Here is an 11,802-nt window from a genome sequence, read left to right as displayed (position 1 = left end):
AGCTCCTCCTGGACAAACCTTCACTACAAATATCAGTTTATCCACATTTTGATAAACCTTCCTTATAGGGCCAGGTTTTCCCAAATTTTCATTAGGGATTTTTAGTAAATGAGACAGTGTTGTCCTGTCTAGTGCCATCCTGTCTCATCCAATCTAGTCATGTCCGCAGTTCCATCTGCTTACCAAACCCATCTTCTATGAAGAGTATCTAGTATGATTTTTATAGCTTATGTTTCTATTATAAATGAAACTCTATGCTAATAACCACTTGTGCTGAATATGAAAGTAATGATCATAGATAGTCAGCAATAAACAGCAAACTATTATTTTGTCAACCATGCATTTTTTTTTTTTTATCCGATGATTTGCACAACAGCCTCCACTCGTATATTGGATATGCAAATGAAACATATCACAGAAGACCTTTTCCTCTCAGGAAAAAAATGAAGAATACAGATGTCGAAAAAATAAACAAAAGGGTGACGAAGTTAAGGATATGGACCCAACACAATCTATAAAATTGCAATCAATTTTGAATAGTCATCAATATTCATTCCTCGGGAATGTTGAAATATCAACAGCAACGACTAATCCATCGACACTATCTTCTTACTGCAAACCGATAATATCAGTCGCAAATTAGTAGCCATTTATCTGAGGCCTAGGGGTTGGGGCCATCAGACGGGAAAAAGGCATCCTCACATTGCCAGGGAGGTTCCTTTGGCCAGAACATCGATCAGCTAATTTTCGATCAGAAAATGATCTTGAGAATGCTTGGGCAAGCTCCAGAGCTGAAGCTATTTTCCCATAGCGCAAACCTGTATCAGGGGAGGCAGGTTTTGGTTGCTCGACATGGTTGCGCCAGGTCTCTGGTGAAGGCTGTCTTTCCTTCTGCTGCTGATTCTGCTGCCTCCTCCCAGTCTCCCTATTGTTCCTCCAGTTCTCATTATGCCAGTTTCTTCTCTGGACATCCACTCTCTCAGTGTCTACCTGCTGATCCTTCCGCTCAAATTTCTTTACAATCCTTTGATCCAGAGGAAGAGTGTCTGTTCTTTGACCATTACGTGTAGGAGTTGCATGCTCAGTAACTCTCAGAGTCTTAACAACATCATGCTTGGTCCTTCATGCATAACATGAATAATTGAGGAAACAAATGAAACTTACACTATTGTTAGACAAAATAATAAAACCTGACCACATGAGAAAAGTAAAGCTGCTACCCAACATAATCACATTATAACACTGAGAAAGGTAATGCTGCTACCTGTCTAAATGCCGAACCAAATCATGGTTGATCATGGCAGCATCATCTATTCCTCGCTCTTTCAAAACCTGAAAAGTGTATTGGCAATGTCATCAAGCTCAACATGAGAACTAGAGAGGCAAAACAAAATTAAAGGCTTTAACAAATAAATTGGCTGAAGAAAGAAAGGGTTTCTTTAGGCTTTTTGCCTTTATCTTTCCTGTGTAATAAAGGTAGTAAGTGCAAGCCAAAAAACTTTTGAGGGCAACATTTGAGTCAATAATAAACAGATCAACTATCTCTGTAAATAACAATGTTAAAATCGATCATGAATTTCGTTCCTGTACTCCCAGCATGGAGAAAACAAATCAACTCACTACTTCACGTGGCCGAGCACCACCAAATAACAGTTTCCTGCATCAATCAAAGATACCATCTGTTATTGCTTATAAACAGAAAGCACCAACCACATTATGAAAGATACTAAAAAGCCATGGAAAAAAAAGAATTGCATCAAACTTCTGTGAAATGGAGATGCATATGGGACAGCGAATGAGTTCAACCAAACCAAATATTGGGATCATCACATTCAGATTGGACACACTATGATGGGATTCAAGCTCTGCTCACGTTTGAGTTGAGCTCAAGGAAATCATAAGCTCTACTTCTACTAAGAATAAAATTATCATTTCAAAACAGTTTGAACATTTAGTCTTTTCAATAACAGACAGAGCAGCAATAATACAACAATACAAAATGAAATCCCTACCTTTCCCTTTCAACGTTCCCATCTAACTGTTCAAGAGGCTGTGACCGTGGCTTCAAATTCAATTTTTGCCGCTCCACCATTTGATTCTCAGTCTCAACACCAACTGAAGGAAGTTTTGCAGCATTAACATTTGGGTGCAACTCTTCACTAGTAATAGCATAACCATGAGCCGGGTTGCTTGGCAGTTGGTTCTCCTATATTCAACAGCTTCACAGAAGTTACCAGAGTGAACTTAAAAGTAAACCCACCATGGCTAGGATGTTATGAATCTACCTGCATATGATGGGGGACAGGAAGTTCTGAAACCTCCAATGGCTTTATTCTTGGAAGCAACTTCACCTTAGGTCGCTCTGATGCTTCAAGGCGCACAGGGGGCTGCACTATAGACCTGCCAAATTTGACATCCGAACATGGCAGTTGAACCCTGTCAACATGAGTTAATGGGTTTCTCTCTTTCAATTCTGAAGGCAAAGGAGCCCTGTCCCTGTCACGAGCAGCAAACTCCTTCCCATGACCCGGGATCCTATCCTCAACAGTCAGACCCCTTTCCACATGCCTTGACAACATTGCATCAGAAATTCCTGTCTCACCTGCCACGTTCATCCTATTATATGAATAACCATCAGAACCCATGTTACCTATATCTTTATCCGTTTCCAGATGTTCAACAACCTCAGCATTTGTCTGATTATGCATTGAAGGATTTGTCTGCCATCTTCCTGAAGAAACCTTTTCCAATGCACTTGCATGAGCCAACTTCGACATGGCACTTGTTTCTGACCAGGTCGACTGCAGTGGCTCATTAATGCCCATGACCAACTCCTTCCTAACTGTCCATGCATTTGCATATGACCCACCAACTCTCAAACCAACAGTATCTCCTACATTCTGTGAATGCACCTCCACATGAGCTCTCTCATGAACCCTCCTTGCATGTGACTCTGCAGTTGAAGCTGCCATATATGAAGCAGTTACCTCCCCACTCAAAGCAGCCTCTGGCATCAACTCTACCTTACTTGGTGCAACTCGAAAACTCTCATCACTGAAAGTCTGGCGTGGACCTGAAAAACCATCCAAGGGTTTCCTTTCTTCCTCATCAAAGTGACGACCAATGCATACATTACGACTAAGAAACGGAGTTTTATCATCCCAATGCCTGGTGGCTGGGGATGAATGGGGCCTAACCCAGTGATCAGGACGATTCATTCGACCTCCCCATGAATTCAGCCGGTCATGACCAGGCCAATCATTAGACCTAACAATTCTTATCAAAGACAAACCAAAATCAATATAAAGATTGCAACTTTCACATCCAGCACTTACAATTAGTGACAACTAACAATAAAGACTCGACATTTATGTGAATTCAACATCAAATAACTAAAGATCCCATCTGGGTTCACCTCAAGACTTCAATAACATAATTACAATGGTGACAATCAAAATTAAAAACTCAGCAATAATGAAATTAGAAATAAGAAAGAAGCAAGAATTGGGACTTACACACCAGGAGCAGAAGGCAAAGGGAGATTGGTAGGGATAGAGCCACCATGAAAGTCCTTAAGACTCATTGTATGGCCACTAAAAGCTTTCTTCTTTGACATTATTTCTCTGTTCCTTTCTCTCCCAATTATATGTTTTTGTTTATGTAAAGATTCCAAGGCCTTTCTACCAAAATTTGAATGATATCTTTAACAATTTATGGGAAACAAAGACGAGTGCAGCAAAGAATAAGACGAGAAACCCACGATTCTTTAGGTAAGAAATTGTGAGAAAAGCAGCAGGATTTCGATGGTTGCCTTTGCCTGTCCTCTATCGACGAACCTCGTGGTCGCTTGCTTTTAAGCTTCTTTCTGCTACTTCTCTCTAGATTTGGTTTTGCTTCTACCCTCTGCCCGTACAGTTTTGTGGGATCTGATTCCACGTTTACACACACACACATTTACATTCAAGAATTTTGACATTTCAATACAAGAAATAAAAAAACATATCCTTGATATATTATTAAATTCTGCTCAATTTATTATCAAAATAAAGTTTAGATTACGGTTGAATAGATTAATTATTTTAATTTTTTCAGATAATTACAAAACCTTCTTGATCTGAGTTTTATTTTTTTTATTTTTATAAATTATATATTTTATTAAATAGATTATATATTAAATAATAGTTTAAATCTTCAATAATAAATTTTATTTGACTTTTTTATTTGATTCAGGATATAAAATATAAATTATAAAAAAAATTATATCAAACTAAATGATTTTGCCAATTATTCCTATTTATTTAGAAATAAAAATATACTATTTTAAAAAATATAAAATTAAATTAAAATTTTTTTTTTCTCCTGCCATCCTCCTGGAAATTTGTTTTCTATTGTTTTAATCCTTCATGAATTTGTTCTCACAAACATCAGGAATTTGTAATTTGTAAAATTGAAGCCCATTTACATATTTAAAAATGGAAGCCCAATAAGAAATAACAAAAAAGAAAGTAGGACTAGCCCACGCAAATGCAACCTCTATATACTAGGGCCGGGCTCACTGAAACTATAAGAATGCGAATCCCTAAGAATATCCATGAGTCCATAGCCGAAGATTTAATTGTCACTCTTCCACCTCCCAAACATGCACTACCATATTCTATATTAATAAATAAATAAAATAAAATTATCAAAATCATTGTTATTAAAAGTGTAGTAGATATTCATTAGCCCAAGTTGAGTCTCAAAAGCAAACTAACACAACATTACTTAGATAACCTAATAAATCAACACGACATCCATTTAAAATCCATCTACATTGAAAAAAATATATAAAATAATATATATATGTGTGTGATAAAGCACTTGAACAATTGAATTGCTTGCTCGAGGTTTTTAATTCAAGTTTGATTTGGTTTTTGATATTATATATGAACATAAAATTTGTCCCTAGAAGGCATAACGTGGTGGTAAAGGGTTTGAAATTTACACAACAAGTCTTGAATTTGAGTCAGGACGTGTATCTCTTGTAAGAGCCTGGGACAGCCGGAGTTTTACTCACTCACCTGAGCTCATAAAATGCGCTTTTCGGGTGGTGGGTTTTTCTCGAATCCAAAAAAAAAATTAAACATAAAATTTATGCAACATGTCGTATATATGTAGTCAGTAAAATTAAAAAGATTATTAGATGGATTTTGATATGGTCCATAGCTTACCGCGGTTAAAAAATTTAGTCTATTCTAATAGTAAATTATGCATGTACAAGTGTAACAAGACATTTATTTAGCTAAGTAGCATTATTTCCCAAATTCCTCTTTACGTCACACCAGCATCTCATCCTCTTACCTTCATCACAACAAGGCATTGATCACCCACTTGTTTCTCTTAAAAAATCTCTAGAGTTTATGTCAATAACTTTAAACTTTCACACAATTTAAATATTTTTTTCACTAAAAAATATTAGCAATATTGCAATCATAGATTTAATAATGATAAAAATCAGGCATTCTCTAAGCATATAAACCACAAAATCATTTCTAAACTTCTATCCCTGACCTTGCAATAACTAAAGACGTGACCTAAGGCATTTTTTTTCTGGGAATAGAGCCACCCACCATCAACGTCCGTAGAAATTGACAAAAAAATCATTCAATTCCAAGTTCGATGTATTAATTCGATAGGTTTTCAAATCAAACAAAAGCATGCCAACATGTCATTTATCAATCAATTTTACAAGCTAACGAAGCACATGCAAAGTAAAACACTTCAATTATGAGTACCAATCTAATTTTAAAATTATAAATGATAATTTTTATTTTTATATTGATACAGTTAACTCGACTTGCGATCTAAATTTCATCTCAAATTAACCCTCGAGTTAGAATTTAAAACTATAATAATTATTATTTTTATCCTAACATTTTTTAATTGGATAATCTTACAATTGAGAGTTTTTTACAAGAATATTTTAAGAAAAACAAATAAAAAATAATGTTTATAAAGATACATAAAATCAGTCTAAAATTATTTTTTAAAAAACTTATTTTTATGTTCTTGTTTCTATCTTTTTAATTAAATATATTTTTATCTTTTTTATCTCTATCTTTTTATTCTAGTTATAGTAATCAAACGCTATCATAATATATGTCTCCATCCAACTATATCTTATAATTTTGAATTGAATATATATATATATATATAAGGCACTTGAACGATTGAATTGCTCGAGGATTTTAATTCAAGTTTGATTTAGTTTTTAATATCATATATGAACATAAAATTTATGCAACATGTCGTACATATGTAGTCAGTAAAATTAAAAAGATTATTAGATGGATTTTTCCTTCAAAATCTATTAACTATGGTGAATGGATAGTAACTACATTGTGAAAAACTACATGTAAAACTCAGACGATAAATTGTTGTCAAAATCAACGCACCAAGATAGAGTATAATTGAGGAGTTAAATGTTAAAACTTGAGAGATATATTTGAGCAAATGATGAGGCAATGGTCCTTAATGTAACATTTATTAATTACGTTTTGGAATAGAAAATATGAAAAAATAAAGATAAAAATTTATTTAGTTAAAAAATAGAAATAAAAATATAAAATGAATATTTTTCAAAACAGTTTTGAAATGAATTTTTATATTTAAAAAAAAAAAACATGTTCTTTTTATTCCTATAACCTATATTTTTCTTTGTTTCAAAACAGTAACCATATACCATATAAATGTAGAGAGATTATTTGAGTAAATGCTTAGTTAAGTGAAGTGCCGGAGATAGCGACTGCTCAAATCTACCAAAGAGTGAAGACCAGTGCCCAATCCTTCTATATATTTCTTGGGTTTTATTTGCCATCATTTTTTTTTCCAGTTGACCATAGTGATTAGCTTTGTTACCAAGCACAAGTAATAATTTCTTGGTAACTAGCTTGGGTTAAGCACCCTAATACCCAATAATTGCACTCTTAAAAAAAAAAAGGGAAAAGAAATTACAATCACTTCATTTAAAGGATACTATGGCTCATCAATAATGATATTGTTGATGAGTTTACTTTAAAAAGAAAATTCTGGTAAATCTAGCTTGAAAGGTTCAACAAGGAGGGTGAGGATCTGCTTTTTATTCTCATGGCGATCTTGAACACCAAACCCATCTCCATGTTGGTAGAGGTTATGGACCACCCGTGCCATATTGGTGTTGATATTAACAAGCAATTGCAGTGTAGTAGATTTTGTGAAGCAGTGTCCATTTATTTTCTTCCATGTTTTCTTTATTATGTTATTTATATGATTCCTCGCAACTTCCTCCGAAACATTCACTTCTCGCATATAGCACACTACCGATGAAGCAGCATCTCCTCTCTCTTGCTCTGCCTGTAGCAAGACATTGTACATTTTAATGATTAGTCCCTCTCCTGCTTGTGTAATTTTTGTTTTTCAAAATTTCCCATGGTGGGAATTATTGAATAGCTATATAATTAAACCAGGGGCTGCATTTGCAACTCGCCCAAAATTTGAAAGGAAAAAAAAATGAATTCTAGTATAGGCTTTGGAATTAATTAGGAAATAATGATTACCACAGAAGTCCCAAGATCATTGCAAAGCCGAATTATGAGAGAAATGTTGTACACCAAATCTTGATTTTTCTCGAGAAAATTCGATATCTCTTCTGTCTCTAGCTCAGTCATTAGAGAGAAAAATGAGTGAACTGAAATCACAGTGCCTGATGATGAAACCCATGCATTGCTCAAATACTCTTGCAAGGAAGGTGTGTATCCTTCATTGAACCATCTTGCCTCCATGAACATTGCTTTGCAAAACTCTGCCCACTAAAAAACCATAAAGGAATCAAACGGTGCCGATGGACATGGAAATGATATGAAAGCTTAGATTCCGTTTGTTTCTGTGTAAAATGTTCCACTTATAGAAAATATTTTATGCAAAACATTATGTTAGTGTAGATGATTACCACTTTCTTTAGGTGAGGTAGAGCTTTACTCCCATATTTCTCCCTTCTCATTTCGAGAGCCATTTCATTAGTTATATCATAGAGGGCTTGAAAACAAATCTTCATACATTCTGGCAGTTCTTGAACTTCACCGGTATCCCACCTAATCAATTTAGAACGAACGATTAGATTTAGCAGAGAACCACAAACATCACCTAGAAGTTCTTATTTTTTTATGATGTCAATACTAACCTGCTGACACCTTTGGTGAATTGCTGCAGCTCGTGCAGAGAACCATAAACATCATACACATCATCTATAATTAGAATCATGATTATGACTTTAGTGAGCCTCTTCCTAAAGCTGCTGTACTTAGGCTCAAATACAAGTCCCACAGTGCACAAGAAGCTCTCAACCAGTCGGTCCCTTGTGAAGCTTAGATTCTCTATTACACCCAAATTCCTCCACCACCTACAAGAACAACGAAAACCTTAACTTTGTTGCGTTGTTGTAATCACAAAGTCCCTTGTGTTAATTTTGTATATCAGTTGTTCTTGCATGTCTGCCCTTGCGAGATTTGCTTGCACTTGGACTCCTTTTTACCTTCTCTAGGGTTATCCATTGAGTCTTAGTTATGAGGTAACCATTTTCTAATTTTGCTAAATATCACTTCATCATATTAGAGATAATATAAAACCCTTTTTAGGAGTTCATCGTACACTTGGTTTTGGGTAGAAAAAAAAAGTTATGGATAGAAAAAAAAAGTTATGGATATGATATGGATTCCATTTTTAGCTTTTACTTGGAGGGTCCCAGTCCCATGTATATATGTATGGACATTAATAATTCTGCTCCTTGATATATAAAAAGAAGTGAAAAAAGTGAGGTGCTTTTGTAGAAGTTTACCTGGAAACATCCCTCAGATCTTTTTGGAGCGTGGCTTGGACCATGTTGAAGTTCACTTTAGCCAAGGCAAGTAAATGTCTATTTGTTTGCTTGTCATTTTCGTACGCTTTGATGTGCCATTTGACATCAAACCACAACACTCTCCAGTGGGAAGGAAGTTCTAAGACATGCACCACATGTTTTGCAAGGTCGCTTTCAATGGCACTACAATTTATATTACTTAAAATTCTAGCTGAAAAGGCTTTAGCGTCTTCCAGCGTAGCTTCACCCTCGTTGGCTAAATGTGAGGCCTCGAAGAGCTCGATCAAGCCCCTAACATCTGTGCATTTGCTTCTGTCAAAAGTGCCATCGAAAAAGCCATTGAAGACACCTGAATTCCAGATAATCAAATTCAAGTTAGCATAATTGAATAATTTCTCCATGTTAATTAATATAATAATAAGTCTATATTATTATATGGTCAGTTTTGAGAGCGAAAGGAACCTCTCCCAGTATTTTCACCTTGTGAAACTTCATATCCGTGAAGCCTGAGGAGCTTGAAGCGTAAGGCAGTGACATAAAGATTCTCTTCCACGTTGGGATTTTGATTCTTGAACGAAGCTGCTATGATGTCTAGAGATTGTTTGATTTCTTCCTCAAAGTAACTCCCCAGGCCAAGCTTTATGACGCTATCAACAAGCTTCAACTTAGCCAATAAGTCCACTGCTTCCACAAAAATGATCTTAACTTCCTCCCTCAGCTTCTCAGTCACCCTTCGGTATTGCTCTTCCTGCAAAAACATCACATTCTGAAGCTTAGTCTTAACCATTATTTGATTTAATTACAGTCGTAGTCTTTAATCATTTAAGACATTAAGCTCAACACATTAAGTATAAATAGAGGCACCAAGAATTCTTTTGTTTTTTTTTTGAGGTAACGTTTTTCAAATATTTTAAAGGAGAAAAGGGATTAAGATCTCACGTCATATTTGCTAGAAAGAGATTGTAGGAAATCATATTTCCAAATATTTGGTTTATAATTGGCAGACCGCCTTTCTTGTCTCGTATCAGTGTCTTCGGAGTTGTTCTGGTATTGCAAAGAATTTTGCTCAACTTGCACTTGTTGCTTGTATTCCATGATTGTTGGAAGGAGTGTGGGAGGAATCAAGGGATACGAGAAAAAGTTTATATAAAAAATGGCTGGATTTTGGGAGAGAGAGTGGTTGGCTTGCGATCCTTCAATCTTCGGACGAGTATATATAGGCAGAAAAGGACCCGCAGTGACAAAACTGAATTTTGCGTAGATCTTTTCATTTTTTATTCCGCGAAGGAACCGTTTGAGGCTGCTAATATTCAACACATGAAGACGAAGTTGGACTTGTATTTGACAATAAATTTTTTTGTATTATATTTAGTTGATTAGAGACGAGAGAACAAATTGTAAAAAGATTATTTAGTAATTTTTAAAACAATAAATTAATCAAAATTATAATTAATCTTTATTTTCACTTTAGTTTATAATGAAGATTGATTTTTTAAAACTGATTTAAAATTATGACTTATCAACTGATTAAAATCATGTTAAAAAGGATTTGTAATTATTGTAAAAAAATATTCACTTCTAAAAAGATAATATAATTAAATTATGATTTATTCAATCATTCAATTATTTCTTCAAATAAATTTAATAGTAAAATAAAAAAATTAAACCAATTCTATGTCAAACAAAATATTATATATGCTTTAATCATTATATTAATTTTCAATAAAAATATTCATTTTTCTTTTATAATGTTAAAAAAACCAATTCTTCTTGTGTTTTTTTTTTTTAAAAAATAACTCTTTGATTAATTAGTTTTATAGAAAAAATCATATAATCTAATTCATAATTAACTGTTATAGATTACTAATGCACTTTTTCCAAGACAGTTTAAGTGGGGCAACTTTGAGTTGGTACATGAGATTGGATAACACAAAAATTCACAACTGGAAAGATCTTGTGGATGCTTTCGTCAAGCAATACAAGTACAACATGGACATTGCGCCCGACAGAACCAGTTTGTCCAATATAGAGAAAAAGGATAAAGAAAGCATAAGGGAATATGCTCAAAGATGGCGAGAATCAGCTGCTCAAGTACATCCCCCACTTATGGACAAAGAGATGGTCTCTTTATTTGCCAACACACTCAAAGCACCATATTACAAACATATGATGGGTAGTTCAGCCTAACAATTCACTGATGCTGTGATAGTATGTGAACGCATACAACAAGGTGTCAAGAGTGGTAGAATTTCAGCGCCCACCGAGAAAAGAGGCTTCGAAAGAAAAGAGGTCCACCATGTTGAAGATAGCTATAGGGGTAGGAAAAATTCATCCCAAAAGTACCATACTCCATCCCATATTGCCAACATCAAAAAAACTGAACCCCAAAACTTTCAAGCCAAAAGCCAAATTGGAAATTCCCAAAGGATTCAAGAACAACTACCTCCACTACCACTACCCCTAAGTGAGATGTATCTAAAGCTATTGAGCATCGGGCAGATACCTCCAAAACCTCTAACACCTCTGCAATCACCTTATCCTAATTAGTACAAGCCAGAACTTAATTGTGAATACCATGCTGGTATTATTGGGCATAGCATCCATACCTGCAATGCTTTCAAGAAAAAGCTTTTGCAATTAATCAAGACCAGGTGGATAGAATTGGAAGACACCCTCAATGTAAATACGAACCCGTTGCCTAATCATGCTTGAAGCATACTAGGATGGAATGTTTGGGGAATTGGAAAGCATCAATGGTACAACATGATAGCATGAACTTTTGTAGGACTCAAAATTTGATCGTGGTGTTGTTCCACATTGTGTTTAAGTCCCCTGCACAGAACTTTTGAGAGGAAGCTAGCTTAAGAGCAAATTCGCCAAAATAGAGGAAAGAAATCTGCCTTGTTATGGCCTTTTGTTAATGCCTTTGA

General features: G+C 34.9%; 2 protein-coding genes across 4 annotated transcripts; both read right to left on the bottom strand.

Annotated features, from left to right (window-relative positions):
• Positions 1–442: 442 nt before the first annotated feature.
• On the bottom strand, positions 443–3,961 carry LOC118031656 (uncharacterized). Of its 3 annotated transcripts, none has more exons than XM_035036142.2 (6): positions 3,516–3,961; positions 2,286–3,267; positions 2,013–2,206; positions 1,621–1,657; positions 1,265–1,332; positions 443–1,120 (listed from the first exon to the last, which is right to left on the bottom strand). In XM_035036142.2, the coding sequence occupies exons 1-6, from the start codon at positions 3,614–3,616 to the stop codon at positions 640–642; spliced, it is 1,863 nt and encodes a 620-aa protein (XP_034892033.1). In that variant the 5' UTR covers positions 3,617–3,961; the 3' UTR covers positions 443–639. The 3 variants fall into 3 exon arrangements, with proteins under 3 accessions (XP_034892033.1, XP_034892032.1, XP_034892034.1); XM_035036141.2 differs by having other exon boundaries at positions 2,286–3,276; positions 3,516–3,960; XM_035036143.2 differs by having other exon boundaries at positions 2,286–3,276; positions 3,520–3,959.
• A 2,986-nt stretch (positions 3,962–6,947) lies between these two features.
• Positions 6,948–10,065, bottom strand: LOC118031653 (alpha-farnesene synthase). The gene is made up of 7 exons (XM_035036140.2): positions 9,812–10,065; positions 9,353–9,620; positions 8,852–9,221; positions 8,198–8,416; positions 7,967–8,108; positions 7,575–7,826; positions 6,948–7,371 (listed from the first exon to the last, which is right to left on the bottom strand). Exons 1-7 carry the CDS (start codon positions 9,965–9,967, stop codon positions 7,054–7,056), a joined length of 1,725 nt encoding a protein of 574 aa, XP_034892031.1. The 5' UTR covers positions 9,968–10,065; the 3' UTR covers positions 6,948–7,053.
• Positions 10,066–11,802: the final 1,737 nt, after the last annotated feature.

Source organism: Populus alba, chromosome 11, assembly GCF_005239225.2.
Source record: "Populus alba chromosome 11, ASM523922v2, whole genome shotgun sequence".
NCBI lineage: Eukaryota > Viridiplantae > Streptophyta > Magnoliopsida > Malpighiales > Salicaceae > Populus > Populus alba.
This window is presented reverse-complemented; position numbering and strand designations above follow the sequence as displayed.